This window comes from Elgaria multicarinata, chromosome 5, assembly GCF_023053635.1.
Source record: "Elgaria multicarinata webbii isolate HBS135686 ecotype San Diego chromosome 5, rElgMul1.1.pri, whole genome shotgun sequence".
Taxonomy (NCBI): Eukaryota; Metazoa; Chordata; class Lepidosauria; order Squamata; family Anguidae; genus Elgaria; species Elgaria multicarinata.
The window spans coordinates 7,822,946-7,845,072 of record NC_086175.1 but is presented as its reverse complement, the minus strand read 5'-3'; the positions used below and the strand labels follow the sequence as shown (position 1 = coordinate 7,845,072).

Sequence of the window (22,127 nt, the reverse complement as noted above, 5' to 3'; positions counted from 1 at the left end):
ACAGAGGGTCTCTCATTTTAAGGGGTCATCTGTCACTTTCTGCTGTAAACTAGATAGGAAACATCTTCCATTAGAGTGAAATGTCATTCTACTAGAAATGTAGTTACCTTTTCTACAGTTTGTACAACAGTATGCCCTCAATGTGCATGCAAGGTCAGATGCAGGTTTCAGGAGAGCATTCCTCCGTAGCCTCTTTTTAGGCAGATGGAACTAGCATCCTATTCCAGATAGCTCCAGATGTTCTTCAAGCTGTCATCATATAGCTTCCCATGACAAGATCTTTCTTGTCTTATTGTGTGTGTGTGTGTAGTGCTCACCCTGCCCCTCGAAGCATGAATAGATAGTCAAAACTCTCCTCTTAATAGTTTCTCAATTAGAGCGTTAAATGTTGCCTGAGAATCCTTGTGCAGGTGCAGAACCCATATGTGAAGCTGTACAGATCGCTCAAATAGCATTATTGACCAGTAACCAAGCTGTTATGTATGGGGTTGTGGTGCTTTTTTTTTGGCAGTACTGGGCATGCAGCAAAGGCAGGTAATTTATCAATCTCCTACTGGGCTCCCATATATGGCTGGTAAGTTGCTTTGAGCTTGATGGGTCGGAAATTGTGCAGGCCTGTTGTAGCCAGGACTAGTATAGTTTTATTCTTATACGTTTCCTTGAAAAGTATTTTATAACAATACTTATATAACGAGACTCAGATGTGCTTTTTGTCAAAAAATGATTGCATATTGGGAAAATTATTACTAGTCCGTGGCTCATCCATTGTTGAATTGTTTCTAGGTGCACACTGCTTGCAGAGATTTGTATCCTCATAAGTGTCCACTTGGCCAATGTAAAGTATCCATTATTCCGCCCACAGCACTGAACAGTATAGACTCTGATGGTACGTAACACCTTTGACATATACTGTATCTCTGCCATATGAGACTGTCATTTGCTAGACAAGGCTGAAGGCAAATAAGATTGGGTGCAAAGGCTATGGGGGTGGTATATAAGTCTAATGAATAAAACAATAAATTGCAATGTTACACCAAGGCCTTTATAATGTGATAATGTGGTGTTACAAACTACAATAAAGCAATTCTTTTTTGCCAGTGCTCTGATGCAACTGTATAGTGCGAGGGGATATAACGGAGGTAGGGCAGAGGGGGGTGGTGGTGGTTACTATGAACCTCAGCAGGACTAGGGACCCTTTTCATGGTGTCAATGCAGTCACAGGAGATGTTTTATCTGGTTGAGCTTTTATATTGTATTTTATATTATGATTTTATACTGTTGTTTTATACTTTGAATGTTTTTAATTTTTGTGAACCTCCCAGAGAGCTCCGGCTATTGGGCGGTATAGAAATGTAATAAATAAATAAATAAATAAATATTAGCAACATTAGCTGCCTTATACTGAGTCAGAACATCGGCCCACCTAGCTCAGTATTGTTGGTACTGACTGGCAGTGGCTCTTCAGGGTCTCAGGCCAGTTTTTCCCCCCTAGCCCTATCTGGAGATACTTCAGATTGAACCTGGGACTTTCTGCAAGCTGTACAACTGAGCAGTGGCCCCTCTCCTTGATGTTGGTGATGCTAGGTGCTGAGGTCCTTTGTCCACATAGCCTATATAGGGAATGAGCAGATATGCATATGGTAATGCTGTTGTATACATTCATCACTGAATGCAGTGATAAAACTGGGTACTATCCCAGATCCATTTCCACTGACACTCTGTTGTCCATGGAGGGAAAGAACAGAAGGTTAGATTCAACAATCTGATGAATGGAGCTCCACTCACAGAAAGGGCACTATCAGCTTCCATAAACAGAAGGTGGTTTTAGCTGGCTTCCCTGGCACCTCTTCTGAAAATCTTCTGACAATGAAATAGAAGCAACATGTTCCAGTCCATAGACTAACATTTTAAGTGAATGAGGTTTGATGATTTAATTCAATGGTTCCCAAACTTTTTCAGGTAACCGCCCCCTTGGTTCCACAAACTCATGCCCAGGGCTCCCTACCCTACCCTATAAAAATCATTATTCAGAATAGTGGTTTTCAACGACCCACTAAGAAAGATAATAACAATAAAATTCAAAACAGTAACAATTAATTGAATATTTATTCAAAATCCAATTACATTTTTTTTAGTTTATTCAATTAAACATAATTGATGAACTTGATCCAGTGATATCATCTTTTCAAAGTCTGATAGTAATTTAGCAAGAATATTAGATATCACATTTAGTAACTAGGGTACAGTACCTCACTATTCTGTAAATTCTTAATGTGATGGATGGGCTTGATGAAGTTTCCCAATATCTGGTTTAAAGTCACTTAACATGAGTCTTAAATCACCACATTTAGTAATCTGGAGTCGATTTCTTTGCTGGGTGAGAAGTAGGCAGACCACACTAAAACCACATCCCACCAAATATGATGTTGAAAATGCAACCAGGAGCTTCTGAACCACTCTCCATAGTGCAAGATAGCGATCAGAAATTTCCTTCTGTAACCAAAACTCCTGGTACGATTTCTTAAACTTTGGCTTCAGCTCAATGTCATTTTGTAGCTCAATTGGCTCCTTTAAATAGGAAGCACCCGCCACAGGCTTGCTGAGGGAGGGAGGGAAAAGAGAGCAAATGCTTCCGTTTTGCAGCCGGCATGGTGTGGCACACCAAGCAGGGTATGTCTCTTCATTAGCATTTTGGTGCTTTTGAAACATTTCAATTTACCATTAAAAGGACTATTCTTAAACAGTATTAATACATGAGTGGATTCTTCCCCTATATGGCTTGGGACCAAACTACCTTCTCCCATAAAAATGTCCCTGGGTTTTAAGACCTTCTGGAGAGGCCCTTCTCAAAAACGATCACCTCGAGTGCCCCCCTGCCGCCCCCTTGCTTCTTAACGCCGCCTATGTAATCCCACCGCCCCCAAGGGGGCGGTACCGCCCACTTTGGGAACCACTGATTTAGCTGATTAGACTGATAGTAAAGCATTAGAAGGGGGTTTTGAGTAGAGTATTGTGTTGGACTGAAAGTGGCTGCTTGTTACAGGATACGTTGCAAAAAATAAGCATCATTCAATATTTTTAAGTGTTTAATTATGCAGATGCTTCCAGCATCTGTATGTAATTACAATTTTGACATCTTTGGCTAAAATAACAGTGGTACCATTGTCATTTTGTAAAAAAACCCCACCAACTTTTGTTTTTAGTGTTATTACTCTACTGGCATATTTTAGAATACACAGAATACCAAGTAGAATTATATCCAATTTCTTATGCTCTTAACATTATGATTGAAAAAATGTAATAGGATTTATGAGTGTTTGGAAGTGTATAAAGAATCTTTATACACTTGAACTTATTTTTGCTGTCTTTAAATGGATTTTGAGATTCAATCATTATAAGGACAGCTGAGCGTCCAGTGGGACCTGAATGTGATTTTTATGGCAATAACGTCCATTAGCATTTCTTGCTTTAAGAGCTATTTCCTGAGGCTGCTGGAGCCATGGAGAGATTAATATTGTATTTGGAAGCTTAAATAAAGGTTAACAGTGGGGTTTTTTTTCATTCCCATGGTTGCTTTTTGGTGCCATCGTTGACTAGCTGACTGGACCGAGACTCATTCCCCTGTTTAGTAGGTGCCAGAGGTTGGCAAGGCTATATATCGAAGGGGATGAATCCTCATCGTTTTTCAATCATAAGGCCCTCTGCTGGCAGAACATACACTCAGGAGTTCCATTACATGATCATAGAGTTCCAGTCTCCAGAAATCCGAATATATGCGATCTATTACGTTGAAATTATTATTAATATTATTATTATAATTATTATTAGGAATTTTGTAATCTCCTTTGTCTTAAAAAGGACCCAAGCTAATCTACAACAATTATTTTAAAAAATAGAAATAAACTAGCTAATAACAATTTTCATTAAAAAACCACACAAAATAAAACAACGAAATAATTAATTAAAAAAACCCAGTTAAAACAGCAGTGTGTACCATAAGCAAAACAACTGAGGCATAGAAACCCCATCATATGTCTGGACTTGGTGCTGAAAAGGTGTCAGTGCTGGCAGCAGGTAGGCAGGCAGGCTTCACTGGGGAGAACATTCCACATTCAGGCGGCCACCGTGGAAAAATATTCCTCTTGCACAAAGTTGTTGTTGGTGCAACAAGCTCAACAAAAGAGCTCCAATCTTGTTTAAAGTAAGTCTTTAAGCTGTTCAGTGCAAACAGATGACAAGAGAGAGCAGAGTTGGGTAGAAGAGAAGAATGACTCCTCTGATACTCTGATAATTTGTTAGCAGTGCCTGGCTCAAGTGTCACTCAGTGCTAGCTCTCATGAGACTGAGAGGATGAATAGACCTAAATAGCCTAATCAACTAAACCCAACTCCCATGTTGCCTTTAACTCGGATGAGTGCAGCTAGACCTTTACAAGGTCTAAGTTATGTCTGAGTTGTGGTGTTTTTTTTAGATAGGGTATTTATTGCTGTCTTTGTCAAGTAAAGCAGCTAGTGAAGATCTTGCTGGAAGATGGGAGAAACTTTGCTCCCTTAACCTTATACGTCTCATTTTTGATCTTTATTTCATTTTCAGGATTCTGGAAAGCGACGTGCCCACCAACTTGTGCCAGTCCTCTCTTGGTTTTTGTTAATTCGAAGAGTGGCGACAATCAGGGAGTAAAATTTCTGCGCCGATTCAAACAGTCACTAAATCCAGCTCAGGTGTTCGATTTAATGAATGGAGGTCCTCATTTAGGGTAATGGGTTTTGCTTTCTATCTAGTATTATTTTTGAAAAGAATCAGAAGGGGTTATTGTATAACTGACACATTTAAATCATACTTTATTCCACTGGTGTTCATTTTATCTTATTTTGATGCGTTAGTGGCTATTTCAGAGTTATAGGTTCTAAGGCAAGGAGATTCAGGAACATTGCTGAGCATTTTAGTATATTTTTCTTCCTCTAACAAACATGTCTGATGCATTAGCAAATTGCCAGATATTGGGAGATTGAATGTTATGTGTGTCTGTTTTATGAACAGCTGCCGTTGTTTATGTTCTTTTTAAAAGCTTTTATTAATACATAAAAAAAATATTACAACATATCATTATACAACACGATCACTATACACATCCAATTGTATTAGTTACTTAACCAAAAAACACTGATAACACCACATATAAACATCTAGAAATGAGTTAAATATCAGATAGAATAAATAGCACATACATCAAGTTTTACATGTCTTCAAATGCCAATAATTTAAGAACCAGCAAAACAAGAATATATATATAAAATTATGGTGTGTGTGTACCATAATTATTTTTTCAATATTCAATAAAAGGTTTCTATTCCTCCATAAATCTGGGATTCTTTTGTCTACCATCTCTCAATCTAACTACTTCAATGATTTTCAGTAATTGTGCAATTTGCCAAACTTTAATAAACCATTCTTTACATGTGACTGGTTTTGTATTTTTCCAGTTCTTTGGTAATAATAATTTTTGCTGCTTTTAACAAAATAGATATCATTGGCTAATGAACTTCTGGGATCTCCGACTGAAAGACCTGTAATAACATGGTTTTAGTGTTAAAGGACAAGTTATATCCAGTTATCCAAGTGACATCCATCTTGTTTCCAAAAGTCTAGGGCGCTTCACACACTGCATTTTTAGGTGTACACCTAAAATGTTGTGACAGGCTATGATAGGCTGCTGCTCCTTGTTGAGTATACAGTATCTGGCAAACTTGGCTTTGCCATCTGTAATACATGAACTTACCCGTAGAGAGCTGTCTGGAATATTTGTGTGGATACTAAGGAGTTATTCACTTTGGTGATTGTTAGAATTGGACCTTTAGCCTGTTGCATCAGGGTGCTCTGTAACGATAGCTCTCAGCCCGTGCAGTGTGTTCTTAAACTGTGAATGCGTTTATCTAGGCAGAAGAGCTATTTTTGTCTTTTGAAACATGTAGATGTCATGCCTTTCTTAGAGCTGAGGTAGCAAAAGTGACATCCTGTGGGCTGGATCTTGCCTTGTGGCCCTGCCAAATTTTAATCAAGGTATGGTTTAAAGAAATGATCCATTTTGCTTGTAAGGAAAACAAGTAGAGGGGCTTTATTCATATTTCACATGAATTGTATTGTAGTTCTATCTCATGCGCCTACTGGGGCAGTGCATTATTTCCTCAACCCTTCCCCCTCTCATTGATGACCACATGCTATCCAAGCATATGAGCCCCATACCTGTGAAAATGTGTACTGCTCAGGGAATGCCAGCTTTGTCATAGAGCGTAATCATCCTTGAGGGGGGCAGGTTGTCCTGACCTCTGGACTATTATGCAGAGAATAGAGATACCCAAGAATACAGAGGTTGACCAAGTTGCCAGTTAAACAATGGCTCAATAGCTATTTAGACATTTTTCAGAAATCTTGTTGCATTGCTCCCACTCTTCAGTAAGATGATATTTTCTGGCAAATAACATGCATTAGCAAATCTATTTTATCCTTTAATGGGGATGGATTTTGTTTGTTTGTTTCCCATTTCCTCTTGTTTCTCCCTGATGGGTCCGTTTCCTGTTATCTTACTTTATATTTCCTCTTGGAATTGCATATCTTTCTGTTCTCATTGTCATCTGGTTGTTTTTCCTGGAAGGAAAGCATTAGATATTTAGTACCATATCAAATAACAGATGAACAGCAGTGAAAGTGAGGTATTGACAAGGTATTGAAGATCTAGTGGCATAAAGAGAATTGCACTGTTCCCCTGATTGCAAATATGATCTTGTACAGAGATTGCCTGATTTCTTCACTTTAGGACAGGTTGCTCTGCACCACAGGAGGAAACCTATTTTGATGTGTTTGGCCTCAGTGCAAACTGTACCTTGATTGTAATGATGCCATCGTCATATTTTGTTGGTATTGCAGATCAAAGGGAATTGGTATAGAGGTGTCCTTTAACAAATGGTAGCAAATATCAGAACTGTGGAAAATCGGAACAATGATTGTGTGCCATCTGAAGCAATTTTTAAAACACAAGTTTCTTCCCGGAAAATGCTACAATAACTTGCTTCCAACTTTTACATAGGTGACACTGGTATTTTTAGGATGTTCATGTTGAATCTACCTGTGGATTTGAATACAGAAAATGCATTCTCTTTCAGTTTACGCTTATTTCAGAAGTTTGACAATTTCCGAATCCTAGTGTGTGGAGGAGATGGAAGCGTTGGTTGGGTCCTGTCTGAAATTGATAAGCTCAACTTACACAAACAGGCAAGTATTAGTTTCTTCTTATTGTGAGGAGAAGGCATGGTAAGTGAGATTGGTTTTTAAAAAACTTGAAACAAAAGCAAGCAATTCTTCTATGGTTACAATCAAATACTGTTTCAGAAATCACCTTTAAATAGAATAATTTTCTTTTTCCTTTTAGTGTCATTTGGGAGTGTTACCTCTTGGTACAGGAAATGACCTTGCCCGTGTCCTTGGCTGGGGAGGGTCTTGTGACGATGACACGCAACTTCCTCAGGTTTTGGAGAAGTTAGAACGGGCTAGCACCAAAATGTTAGACCGGTAAGTAAGCTCTACCCATCCCCAATCTGTTTTATTCCTTAAAGTTGAATTATCTTTGTATTACTGGCATTTTTTATAATGTTGTTGTTATTGAGACACAAAAAATAATGAATCCTATTGTCTGAATTTGGTCCTTTGCACATTTGGTCATTTGGATGCATGTAACTTTTTTCAGGTGGAGCATAATGTCATATGAACTGAGATTACCAGCAAAGCAATCTATTCTTTCTGTTACCCAAGAGGAAGAGTCTGAGGAGTGTCAGGTGATTGTTGATTTTTGGATGTAATAACATGGCATAACTCTGGCAAAATGAAGTAGTATTAACAGCACAATCTTATATATATATACTCTTAAGTACATTCTATTGAGTTCAGTGGACTTACTCCCAAGTAAGTGTGTATAAGATCATAGCCTAAGAGTTGCATTAAAAATTATGAGGGGAAATACTTCAGCTGAAGTGTGCGATCAAGGTCATGTTATATACTATGGCTTAACTGAAGTGTCTGGTTCCAATTTATATGCCAATATAATTTTGTTTAAAAATGTGTTGATGGTTTAAGATAAACAGTCATTCCTAGCAATTCTTGACGAAGAATTGACATTAGTTAATTACATTTTTTATTCTGTGCTTCGTTCAAGGATCTCAGGACGGTTTATATGGTCTCCAGCCTTCCACCACTTTATCCTCACAATAACCCTGTGAGGTAGGTTAGGCTGACAGATGCGGAATGGGTGCACAGCAATTAGAAACAAGTTTTCCCTAGTCATACCTAGTCCAAGACTCTATCCATTACACCACTCTGGCTTTACAAAAATAAGATTACTTATTTGAGGATCCTATAACCTTCTTTAGAAGAAGACTACACTTGAGATCTCAAGTCCCATGTGGAGTTTCAAAGGTTAGGGAGGAAAGCCTGTGATAGGTAGCCATGCCAGGGGAGAGTACAAGGGCTTAGTTGGGCTCCAGACATTGTTGCAGCAATCTGTCAGTTTTAAGCTGTCCGAGGTGCTGCATGTTTCATTTTCTATGTGAAATTAAAAAAAAGTTTACTCTACTATAATATCCAGTATAGTACTGTATATCAGTATGGATGGGGGTGATCCAATAGACATTGTTTACTTGTGTATTCAAAAGGCTCTGGACAAAGAAATCAGAATTGATTTTCTGACTCTAGAACTGATATAGGAGTCATGGGATAAAAGGAGCTGTCTTCTTATGGCCTAATGCCTGATTAAAAACAGGAAGCAGAAAGTAGGAATAAATGGACAGGTCTTGTACTAGTCAGTTAGTTAGTAATGTGCCTTCAAGTCAGCTTCGACTTACAGTGGCCCTATGAATCAGCGACGTTGGACTAGAGGGATATCAACAGTACCATCTCCAAGGATCAGTGTTAGGACCAGTTGGTTTTTTTTACTTGTTCATAAATGATCTGGAGCTAAGGGGTGACACCAAATTATTTAAGATGGTTAAAACAATAAGGGATGATGAAGAGCTTCAACGGGATATCTCCAAACGGGGTGAATAGGAATTAAAATGGCAAATGCAGTTCAGTGTAAGGAAATGTAAAAGGATGAACATAGGAGTATAAAGTCTTAACTTCACATATCCGCTGGTGGGATTTGAGCTGGCAGTGACTGACCAGGAAAGCGGACTTGGGGGTGTGGTAGAATGAAAATGTCAACCTAGGGAGCTTTTTCAGCTGCTGTGAAAAAGGTAAATTCCATCAAAAGTAAAACTACCAATATCATAATGACTTTATACAGATGTGACTACACTTGGAGTACCGTGTACTGTTCTAGTCACAACACTTCAAAGAAGGATAAGGTGCAAAACAAAATGTCAACCTAGGGTGCAACCCTATCTGGCTGATGCCTACTAGACAAAAGTCCCTGATCTTGGAGCCTTCTGAGTATCCTGTGCCTTGCTGTGCTGCTGCTGCAGGGTGGGCGGAGCAACAGAGGCAATTTTCATATGTCCACCCTCCTGTTTTTACATTTTCCCTCTAGTCGGGCCTTTGAGCCCATCTAGAGTAGTCACACAGGTGAGGGTAGGGCAAGAGTAGGAGGGGCCATAAGATTTTGCATATCCTGGCCTCTCCCCTCCCCATCCATTGTAACACCCCTTTTTTTACCTCTTTGAGGCCATCTGAGGCATCTTTTGCAACCTCAGAAAGCAGGCATCGTGGTCTTTCCTTCTAGACACTGTCTAGGAAACATAGAATTGCTCCCTAAAATTAGGGAGCAATCATTTAAATCAGCCAGTGAGAGAAACAATATTTGTAAGAAGAAATATCTAAAGCCCAACAAAAACCCTACTACTAGGAAGAGATGCATGGATAAACATATAAAGTAGAAGCAGGGCCTAATGTCATGAACATAGGTTATGCGTGGTGGTGGGCTGTTGATCTTTTTTTAAAGTAAAATTAATAGTGTGTGCAAGCAAGTCCTTGAGCATGCCTAGAGTTGCTCACTTTATGTGGCTATCATATTTTTTTTAACATTGAAGAAGTATTATAATTTCCCCTAGTTTTATTTGTTATGCTTAAATTTGGAGCATTCTTAGATTAAGAATTTAGTTAAAGTACATGTATCTATCATTACTGTAGATATAACAGCTTTGGGTATGTGAAATCACCCTGTGCCTTTATGAGATTGGTTTTTTTTCTCTTCTTGAACATAATTGAAGGTAGAACATGAAGAAATTTTGCTTTGTTTTAAGATGTCTGTGTATGAAGATTCAGTGGCTGCTCATTTGGCTAAGATCCTTGATTCTGATCAGCACTCAGTTGTCATATCATCTGCCAAGTAAGTTAAATAATCTGTAATTCCCAATATAGCATATAGAAATGTGTATGTAGCATCTTCTGTAGAGTACATAATTTGAAAATCTGACACTGGACTAAATTAAATCTTTCATACAAAGATGTTAGAATCACTTCTGTTTCTAATCCACTGCTTTTAATAAATTAACAGTTCGACATAGTATATAATGTGACTGAGTTCAGGAATAAGTTTTAGTAGAGATTCAGATATGTATTTATTTACTTAAAATGCTTTTAGATTTCAAAATTTCAAAATGTGTTTCGTAAAAATGTGACTGTTGTATTGTAACGCCTACTTGTGTATATTTGCATAATTATTTTAAAGTCAATTATAAAGAACTACAATCAAAACCTAAAAGTTATGTACTGGCAATGCCCGAATCTTTTAACAAATATTGGTGGATGGCAGAAGTAGTTTTCACTACAGGAAATTGTTCTTGGTAGAGTTTCAAATTACTACCAAGACCCTAGACTTAAGGCAAACCATAAGAACAAAGTAATGTTTTATGAAATGCAGTTTCTTAGAGAGTGCAAAATTAGCAACGAGATTCATTAAATGTTTGAAATCTCAAAAGTTATAAAGCTACCAGGGTCTTTCATTCTGTCAGACCTATGCAACAACAGATTGGCTACGATCTGTTTATGGAGCGTATTTATTTATTATTTATTTATTACATTTATATACCGCCCCACAGCCAAAGCTCTCTGGGCGGTTCACAACAGCTAAAAATGGTAAACATTAAAAAGTATACAAAATTTAAAAACCATCAAAAACATAAAAACAACAGTATCCATTTAAAACAACAATTCTGGGGTCCATTAAAAACAAACTTAACGTTGTTAAATGCTGTTAAAATGCCTGGGAGAAGAGAAAACTCTTGACCTGGCACCGAAAAGATAACAATGTTGGCGCCAGGCGAGCCTCATCGGGGAGATCATTCCACAGTCGGGGGGCCACCATCGAGAAGGCCCTCTCCCTTGTTGCCATCCTCCGATCTTCCCTTGGAGTAGGCACTCGGAGGAGGACCTTAGATGTTGAGCGTAGTGTACGGGTAGGTTCATGTCGGGAGAGGCGTTCCATCAGGTATTGTGGTCCCAAGCCATATAGGGCTTTATAGGTTAAAACCAGCACCTTGAATTGGGCTTGGAAACGTATAGGCAGCCAATGCAAGCGGGCCAGAATCGGTGTTATATGCTCAAACCTCCCTGTTCCAGCTATCAATCTGGCCGCCGCATTTTGCACAAGCTGCAGCTTCCGGACTGTCTTCAAAGGCTGCCCCATGTAGAGGGCATTGCAGTAATCTAATTTGGAAGTTTCCAGAGTATGTACAAATGAAGCTAGGTTATCCCTGTCCAGATAGGGGCGTAGCTGGGCCACCAACCAAAGTTGGTAGAAAGCACTCCGTGCCACCGAGGCCACCTGAGCCTCAAGTGACAAAGATGGTTCTAGGAGGAGAACCCCCAAACTACGAACCTGCTCCTTCAGGGGGAGTGCAACCCCATCCAGAACCGGTTGAATGTTTGGAGAACTTGTGTGACAAAAGTGAACCATCTTGGCTCCTGGTGGAAAGCAGGGAGCAGCAGTGTCCTGGGTTGATGGCCACCTTCCTCACCAAAACTCATATTTTAGGAGATTGGAAACTCCCATCTCCTCACTATTCCACTCCCCACCAGTCTCTATATCCCATGTTGCTATGCACACACACTCTTTCTCCCTCTCCCGGGAAATGGAGCATTTGAAAATATGCAAGTGCCTGGAGTCTCCACTTTGTTCGATTTCATGTGACATCACTGTGGAAACAAAGCCACTGCTCCAGTCATCAGTCATCTCAAATGTTCCTTTCCTCCCCTCAGCCAGGGCCAGTAGCTACAGAAAGCAAGGGATAAAGGGGAGCATCTAGTCTGGCACCCACACTAGCTCTGGATTCTAGTGATGGGGAAAAGGGTGCCCGGGGAGAGGCTTTGACCGCACACAGCGTCTGTGAAACCTCACAGGCCTTCTACTTGTGAAATATAAAATGAGTGGTAATTATAATCTTAACGGGTTTTCATTAGGAATGGCAAAACTTTATTAATGTTTCGTACAAAATTAATGTTTCAGCATCATCAATTCCCTTTCTCTTTGCTTTGGCATTTCTGTCTCTTTCACAAAAGGATATTATGTGAAACGGTAAAAGGCTTTGTTGCCAAAATAGGGAAGACCTGTGAAAGACCAATGGAAAACGCAGACGCTGATGCTATGGCCATTAAAGTAAGAATTAAGCATTTGTTCCTTTAAAAATACTTTACATATATCAATATTAAATTATTCCCAGCATTTGCATTTCCTTCTTTGTATGTGTTCACAAAATATTTATTGTAAATGATGGATGCCAGAAGTGAAGCCATCAGGGCTAGGGATTGTTTAAACCCGTATTGTATTTTAATCTGGCTTTATTTTTCGTATTTGTTTTTAAGCTGCCTTGAACCTTATTTTTATTAATAATAAGTAAACTTTGTCCCAAATTCGAAACTAGTTTTAATGAATAGAATTTCTGTAGACTTCATTACGTCTTTGTGTTGGCTCTCGCATCATAGAGTGCTGTGCAGTGAGTTCCATATTCCTCACAACAGAGACTTTTAAGAGGAGGAAAAGGAGGGAACATAGAAGAGCCAAGGTGCGTCACAGCAGGCAGCTGTTCGGATACTGTAGAAAGGCCCAGCGATCTGAAGGCCTGTGTACAGTGCATACAGACTATCTAGGGGTGGACACCTTGGAGTCAGTGATGCCAAAGAGAACACTTTGGCATTGTCCTTTTCGCAGTGATAGAGAAGCAGATGTGTTGAACCATTTTTAAATGACTGATAGGATATTTTTTATCTAGTAGGAACCTAGTGTGGTCTACATGGGCTCATCAATTAGCAAAAGCTTCACTTGGTGAAGACCATGGGAGACCACTTCCTGATGGGTGGTGGTGGTGACGGCCACTATTTACTCATTGTGACATCAATAGTAAACTCCATACCAATTTTTCATAGTTTGTTTCTAATAGTAATGTAGTAGGATTGATGACAGGCTAGTGACAATACAAAATGGCAGGGTGATTTGCAGAATGCCACTATTTTCGCTATCCTTTTCCCATTAGCTTTATTAAGAGTGGAGAGCTGAAAAAGTTTGCAGCCCAATGAGAATTTAGCAATGCTTTGTGATTTTAAAGTGTGATGAGCAAGCGATTTAGACTTTTGAAAAGATGATTTAAGTACTTCCATATATCTATTTTCCTTTTTGTTTGTCTACTGTTTTGTTAGTGTTCAGAGTTGAACGAGAAGCTAAACCTGTTGCTTCAGGCTCTTCACGCTGAAGCCCAGGTTACATCCATGCTGCCAAGGATCACTCCCCCCATTGTAGAGGAAGAAGCTGAAGAATCCTCAAGTGAAGAATCTTTGTCGGATGTCAAGGATCAGTTGACAGAGGGCAATAGGACATCCACCACACACCAGATCTTCAAGCCACGAGAACAGTTAATGCTCAGAGCAAACAGTTTAAAGAAAGCTCTAAGGCAAATAATTGAGCAAGCAGAAAAAGGTGTGCATCTGGAAGAGAATTTTGCTTGTAAAGTTTGCTTGAGATACTTCCTTATTGACATAAAGGGCTGGTTTGGACTGAATGCAGATCCACTTTAAAAAGTGAAACATTTGGTTCAGCCTTACAAGAAGCCTTGCCTCAGGCTTTCATGCTCCTCTTTCCTCCTCTGACACAGCCACAAAGAGGTTTACAAGCTTCTGCTTGTGCTTTAGATTAACTGCAGCTTGATCTCCTCACAGCTGAGCCAAAGGAGGAGAAAGAAACTGCGTGTGTTATGTCTGCACACAGCCAAACTTCCAGTTAATTCAGAGCAGGAACAAAAAGGAAAGGAACCTTTCGTGCAAGCACTGAGTCATTACTGACTCTTGGAGGGATGCCAGCTTCTGCTGACGTTTTCTTGGCAGGCCTTATAGCAGGGTAGTTTGCCGTTGCCTTCCCTGGCCATTATTCCCTTTCCGCCAGCTAACTGGGTACTCACTTTACCGACCTCAGGAGGATGGAAGGCTGAGTCGACCCGAGCCGACTTCCTGAAACCAGCTTCCTAAATTATATTTTTCTGCATTTGTATCATGCTTCATACAGTCACCATTCTTCTTTGTAGCCAACTGCCTAAAGATAAGGCCGAGTAGAGTTTCTTCATGGGAGGACACTTTTATTTTAAACCCTTTTGCAACTTAGGTTAAGTCATACGCATAAAACCAAAACTGAATGTAAAACAATTTTTTTTAAAAAAAAAAAAGTGTGATTAAAATACATGCTCAGCATCCTGATGGCTCAAGGGTGTTCTGACAGGACTTCAGTGTGAAAACTTTATAGATAAAGGATATTTTTCTGATGGGTATATTGTTCCTAGACGAAGATGCTGTTTCTGTTAGGTTCCTTTAGTAACTCGTATTGAAAATACTTTCAGTACTTTTTGGGTAGGTCCATGTTTTGGTAGGTTTGAGGTGTTGTTGTTTTAAATATAAACCATCATATGACTTAAAAAAAAAACATTGCAGACTCAATAGCATGAAGTCTGAAATACAGTTTTCCAGAGGCTGACATCAAGGCCAACAGGTCCAAAAAAATTTACCAAGAATAGAAGATCAGGTTGACATGAGCATTTTTACTAGAGAATAACCATAGGGCTAGGAATGTCTGAAGTTCTTTTCATATCTATTGCTCACATAATAACTACGCCTTCCTTGTGAATGACATATCGTATTGCAGGTTTCTATTGAAAAATAAACAGTGTTTTAGTTATCTCTCTTTTACTATGGAGAAGTACAAAAATAACAGCAATTGTACACGAAAGGAATATGCAAATTTCTCATGAGATAATTCTAATAAAAACCAGCTGTGTAAATCCACCTGTATATTCAGGAGAGACAGAGCAATAACGAGCCCAACAATAAATTCTTTTATCTTTTTCACTTTTGCAGCTAACTTATTTAGTGATACAAGATAGATTTTGCAAAATTGGGTAACAGCACTTTCACCTTTTTAATCTGGTCTTACAGTTGTGGATGAACAGAATGCCCATACCGAAGAGCAAATAAATCAGTCATCAATGGAATATAGTAAGGAATTGGATGGATCCAAAGAAGAAGAAAAAGATGAAGATACAAAGGAATCTGAATCTCAGCCAAGTAAACAACTTGAAAGCAATAATTGCATAAGAATTCTAAAGAAGCAATTGGAGTTGGTTTTACTTTATAGTTTCTATAAAATTAGTGCACTCTTGTTGGGGAAATAGTTTATTTTTTTTAATTTACTTTAAAGTCAAGCTGCATCCTAGTCACATTTACTCAGGAGTAAGTCCCAGTAAACTCAGTAGGAGTAGACATGCATAGGTTTGCTCTGTAAATATAGTTGTTTAGAACATAGGACACAAACATAAAACATAGAGGTTTTATTGGATCATATGTCTTGTAAAATAAAAAGCAATATGTCTTTTCATATTTTTCCTCATTGCTCTCCCCCCTCACCTCTTTGGCTGACTTGACTAACAGAACCCCACAGCAGCCATTGTGATTAGCCACATCCTCCACGGGAGCCATTTTGTGGTTGTGCCCATAGCAGTTTCTCAAATTCCCAAGTGTGCCCACGGGTCCAAAGAAGGTTGGGGACTCCTGCTGTAAAGCTTCCTTTGAAGAAGCTATTAGGGAGAGGAGGTAGGCAGGCAAAGCCACCACTCACCCAAATCCATTGTTTTCTCCAATCTCTGATTGGGAGAGGAGAAGCCACAGAGCTGAGTCTCTTTCTAATTTCCTCCTTTCTCCTCATGAAGCCCCTTGTTAGTTTGGTGACGAGTAGGGGCCTGGGAAGGGAGGCCGGACTAGACCTGCAGGCTAAAGATTGCCCTTCCCGTCCTAGAGAGGTAGGTGGGGGGTGGGGAAACACAACTTCCTAGCAGCTATAGGCTTTCCTAATAAATAAAATATATAGATATGGCTCACTTATATAATTTGTATATGTAGAAAGACAATGTATGTTGTGTTCCCCATCTCAACAGTTAAAACCGCCCCCAAATCTCCAGACGGACAGAGAAGTCGCATTCCTTCACATGCAAGCTCTTTTTCAGCCCCAGCTTGCACAATCAACAAAGAAAATCTCCCGGTACTGAACACCAGGATAATTTGTCCAGGTAATGAGGATTTCATAATTTGCTAGTCCCTTCAGTTCTTGTAAAAATATATTAGTGTGTCCCCCCCCCCCCCAGTTACATCAAAACAGTTTAAGATGCAAACCTATGGACTCAGAGGCTTTCAAGATTCTTTCCCCGAACTTGAAGGCTTCCGAGATTCCCATGTCCTGCTGGGCTGAAGCCAGCAGGGTAGGAGCAGCAGCAGAGGCAATTTTTGCCCACTGCCCTCTAATTGTTGTTTTTAAATGGATACTGTTTTTATGTTTTTGATGGTTTTTAAATTTTGTATACTTTTTAATGTTTACCATTTTTAACGGTTGTAAACCGCCCAGAGAGCTTCGGCTGTGGGGCGGTATATAAATGTAATAAATAAATAAATATAAATAAATAATTTCCCCACTAGGTGGGCTTTTCGGCCTCTCTTGGCTTCTGTGGTCTCCTCCCCTCTCTGCCCACCAGAACACCCCCTTTTCTCCTCTCCGAGGTGGATTTGCTGACCTCGTAGAGGCAGGCAACTTGGTTCTTCTTCGTGGTCTCTGTGCATCACACAACATATGGGCTCTGCGCCTGCGCGGAGTCTCGTTCGGGAAAATTCTATAGCTGAGGCGTTTTTCCGGGCGGGAACCCCTCCCCCATGGCGTACTGTGCATGTTCCGGTTCCCGCCCGATTCTCCTCAGTTCTCTTTCGACCGCCATTGTGGTGACCTCGTCTGGGAAATCCTCTGTAAAGATAAAACAAAAAACAAAGTTTTTGAGGCGTTTTTTTCCTTCTTTCTACTTCTTTCCTTTTAATATTTAGTTTATTTCAACCTTTCAGTCTTATTTATTTAATTTTAGTTAAATTTCGCGATCTTTGATCGCCCACGGGGGCGCATGGCCCTCAGGGCGCCCTTTAGAAAATGCACTAAGTGCGGGAGCAAATTGCCGCCTTCCGATGGACATTCCTTTTGTCTACTCTGTCTGGGCGAGAGCCACGTAGTGGAGACCTGTCGGTTCTGCCAGGCATTCTCCAAACAAACACGGAAAAACAGGTCGGACAGGCTGAAAGCTCTACTTTGGAGTAAGGCCTTGCAGGCGGTGGACGCACCAAATACGGAGCATATGGCTACAACTGAGACTTCCCCACAGTCTCCAATACCGCCCACAAATAACCCCCAGGAGCTACCTCCAACTCCGGGGAGGGGCATTGCGCTTTCTATAGCTAAGAGACTCGCTAAGAAAGCTAAGACGGCGAAACACGCCGCGTCAGGCTCCGAGGAGCAGAGAAAGAGGAGAAAAAAGAAATCTCAAAAAAGGACGTCGGTATCGAGGGACGCTCGACCGACCTCTCCTCCGATACCGAGCTCCTCCATACAGAGAGAGACAACGGTACCGAACACATCGGCTACCGCCCCAACGAGCTCAATGCTTCCTCCTCCACCACCATTACCTCTCTCTCCCATACCGACAGCTCGATCTCCTCCCAGAAGGGAGCAGCGGCAAACCTCAATATCTGAAGGCGAGATAAGGGATACGTCTCCCGGCCCCGTGCCCTCTAGACAGCCCCAACCACATAGGAGAGAGTACAGACACGACTCCCCCAACTCCGTTTTCTCTCACCGGTCGCGGAGAGAGTATCTCTATGACGAACCTCCATCCCGATTTAGGGAGAGATCCCGCTCTCCTTTCGGAAGGGACAGACAACCCCAATGGGACAGAGACTTTTATCTCCCACCATACTGGGGTCATGATCGCTATTATCGACATCCATATGACGATCGCTGGGATTACTACCCTCAAAATCCTTATTACAGAGAGGAACGGTACCGTGAGCCACCAATCGCACGCATATCCAGACCTTCCGCTACTATACCTAATCCAGAAGCTCAATCGGCTATTCCTCTGCAAGATAGAGACGTACCAGTACAGCAAAATGACTCTTTGCTGCCACCTTCTGGCACACCTTCTAGGCTGCCTCCTGATTCCCTGGAATTTACACAAACACAAGCCATTCCATCAGCACAGGGTTTAGCTCAAACAACCGCACGCCATTCACCATCGTCCGAACAGGATGACTACTGCTCCGAATCCTCTTCAACCTCATCAGTGGCTCCATCCATAGCTTCTCCCGATGCTGAGGTTGTCCCACAGGGGGGAATCCCTCCTTCAGAGGACCTAGGACATTTCTCTGATCAAGTGGTGCGGATGGCACAAGCATTAGGATTACAAGTAGAACAATCCGCAACTACCATTCAAGATCCTGTTTTTGACTCGATCATTTCTGATGCAACTAAACCGGTATCCATACCGATGTTACCTGTACTTCTCGACACCATAAAGCAATCTTGGAAGTCACCATCAACAATGCCACCAACTTCTAAGAGATTGGAGGGCATGTATAAGGTTCAGCATAATGAGGTGGAATTTTTATTCCAACATCCGGCCCCAAACTCCATAGTAGTAGAAGCAGCACAGGGGAAGGATAGACACCAGCACGCTTCACCCGTAGACAGGGAGGGCCGACGCTTAGACCTACTCGGCAGAAGGCTCTACTCCTCCTCCTCACTTGCGCTTAGAGTAACGAACTATCAAGCAGCCATGTCAGGCTACCAATTACTTTTATGGGAGAAGATGGGAAAACTAATGGATCACCTCCCAGATGACAAGAAGTCTCTAGCAAGACTTTTCCATACAGAAGCCCTAAACCTATCGAGGCAGCAAATCCACACATCTCGCCATCAGACAGATTGTATCGCCAAAACTCTTACGGGAACAATCGCTCTTCGCCGCCATGCCTGGCTGCGCTCCGCTGGACTTGCCCAGGAGACAAGATCACGCATAGAGGACTTACCTTTTGATGGCCTTGGTTTATTTAATGCGAAGACAGACGATGAGCTCGACACAGTACACAAGGCCAGGACAACCGCTCGCAAGATGGGATTCGCCCAGCCACAATTACAATCACAACGACGTTGGTCTCGCCCACGCTCATCATATTACCCGAGTCGGCAGCAACAATATCAGCACACTCAACCACGTCAACAATCTCAACATCAACATTTCCAACAACGTAAGCAAGCTCCAGCACCAAGGGGCAAAACACCTTTCCGTAGGGGTGAAAGCTCTTTCAAACGACGCTTTTGATAAAGATTTTAACTCACATACATACTCGCCCACTACCTTTTATTTCGAGAACAGACTCTCACTGTTTTTCCATGCATGGGAGCACATTACGACGGACTCGTGGGTCCTTTCTATCATCCAAAAAGGATACCGCATAGAATTCGAGGACCTTCCTCCCCTCGGTATCGTGAAGGTAACACCGCCAACACCACCTCTACTACAGGAGGTGGATGCACTATTGCAAAAAGGAGCCATCCAGCGCGTCCCTAACAATCAACAACGCAGGGGTTTTTACTCTTTATACTTCACGGTACCGAAGAAGGACGGAGGTCTTCGCCCCATTCTTGATTTGCGATCCCTTAACACTTTCTTAAAACCAAAAAGATTTAGGATGGTATCACTGTCCTCGATCATGCCCCTTCTATCTAGAGGAGACTGGTTCGCATCTATTGATCTTCGTGACGCATATTTTCACATAGCAATTGAAGACTCCCACCGAAAATACTTAAGATTTGTCATAGGGCACCAAACATATCAATATACAGCTCTCCCTTTTGGCCTCTCGACTGCACCGAGAGTATTTTCAAAATGTATGGCAGTGGTATGCGCATTCCTACGTACTAGAGGAGTGGAAATTTATCCATACCTTGATGACTGGTTGCTAGTAGCGCCTACAAGGCAACACCTACAAAGATCAATAGATACTACCTGCTCTCTTCTACATTATTTGGGACTTTATATTAATTATGAAAAATCACAATTACAACCCGTACAGGTGATCCAATTCATCGGTGGAGTACTAGATTCTACAGCCGCTCGAGCATTTCTACCGCCCGAACGGTCCCGAAAGATCATACACTTAGCAAACAAACTACGCCAGCGTTCAACCTCCTCGGCCTTCCACATCCAACAATTGCTAGGCCTCATGGCCTCCACCACCAGCGTAGTACAGTACGCACGTCTAAAGATGAGGCCGTTACAGTCATGGTTCATTCACCACTTCGACGCACAAAACGATTCCAACAGGGACCACCTCCATCTCCCCACCCACATCAGAGCCTCACTCACTTGGTGGACACATATAACCAACCTGAACCAGGGAATGCCTTTTCAACAGGAACAGCCAACCAGAACCCTGACAACAGATGCTTCAAAGACCGGGTGGGGAGCACACCTAGGCCCCCTAACAGCTCAGGGCCTATGGACCAATTCCGAGACCCACGAACATATAAACATCCTAGAACTTCGTGCAGTCCAACGTTCCCTCACTGCATTCGAAACACAGCTTACGGGACATTTCATCCAAATAGCTTCAGACAACACTACCGTGGTAGCGTACCTGAACAAGCAGGGCGGCACCAAGTCAAAAGCCCTTCTTTTTCTTACAATCGATATACTCCACTGGTGCATAGAGAGAGATATAACAATCACAGCACTCCATATCGCAGGCATTCACAACGTGTTAGCGGACCAACTCAGTCGACCCAAGATAATGCCACACGAATGGCAGTTACATGGGACAATCCTACAAGGACTATTCGACATGTGGGGCACACCACACATAGATTTATTTGCGACAGCCTCGAACAAGGTTGTCCCAGCCTTCTGCAGTCGCGCAGGTATCGGAAAAAACTCTCGAGGAGACGCCTTCTCCCTCAAATGGCAGGACGGTCTATTTTATGCTTTTCCTCCAACCCCGTTGATAACCAGAGTGCTGGCCAAAATAGTAACAGACAACACGAACTGCATACTCGTCACCCCTTGGTGGCCGAGGCAGACATGGTTTGCCACACTTCTACGAATGTCGAAAGATCGATACCACAGACTCCCACTCTTCCCAATGTTGCTGACACAGCAACACGGCACGATGAAGAATCCAGACTTACACACGCTCCGACTGACGGCGTGGAGAATATAGCTTCTTCCAACGCAATACCATCTAACCTACAAGAGGTACTAGACGTCTCTAGGAAACAAACAACAAGGAGATCTTACCGCCGCAAATGGACGGTTTTCACGAAATATGCTAAAGACAATGACTTTGACCCCTTGTCCGCAAAGATTGAACAGATACTACTATTCCTACTAAGCCTCTCAGAGAGAGGCTTAGCCACATCTTCAATTCGTGTCTATCTGGCAGCATTATCATCTTTCCATCCTCAGATAGATGGATCTACTGTATTCTCACACACACTCGCAAAACGCTTCCTCAAGGGGCTAAACAACTTAGCACCACCCATCCGACAACACATACCGGCATGGAGTGTCTCGGTGGTATTAAAGGCCTTAACATCAAAGCCTTTCGAGCCGATGGCAACAACAGACCTCCGCCTATTGTCTTGGAAGACAGCCTTCCTTATAGCCATCACTACCGCTAGACGGGCTGGTGAGCTTTCAGCGTTGCGAGTAGACGCCCCCTACTTAAATTTTCACAAAGATAAG

The 22,127-nt window shown here is 41.5% G+C and overlaps 2 protein-coding genes across 2 annotated transcripts in view; both read left to right on the top strand.

The window, feature by feature from the left end:
- NAA16 (N-alpha-acetyltransferase 16, NatA auxiliary subunit) overlaps positions 1–22,127 on the top strand; it is a 439,249-nt gene that overhangs the window by 357,600 nt on the left and 59,522 nt on the right. The gene's annotated exons all lie outside the window — the stretch shown is intronic.
- Positions 1–22,127, top strand: part of DGKH (diacylglycerol kinase eta) — a 134,061-nt gene that overhangs the window by 81,190 nt on the left and 30,744 nt on the right. Inside the window, exons 8-17 of the mRNA XM_063125965.1 lie at positions 784–886; positions 4,594–4,756; positions 7,161–7,269; positions 7,427–7,566; positions 7,742–7,829; positions 10,287–10,372; positions 12,544–12,640; positions 13,678–13,954; positions 15,457–15,585; positions 16,452–16,583. Coding sequence (XP_062982035.1) covers positions 784–886; positions 4,594–4,756; positions 7,161–7,269; positions 7,427–7,566; positions 7,742–7,829; positions 10,287–10,372; positions 12,544–12,640; positions 13,678–13,954; positions 15,457–15,585; positions 16,452–16,583 — 1,324 coding nt within the window. The remainder of the gene's footprint in view (positions 1–783; positions 887–4,593; positions 4,757–7,160; positions 7,270–7,426; positions 7,567–7,741; positions 7,830–10,286; positions 10,373–12,543; positions 12,641–13,677; positions 13,955–15,456; positions 15,586–16,451; positions 16,584–22,127) is intronic.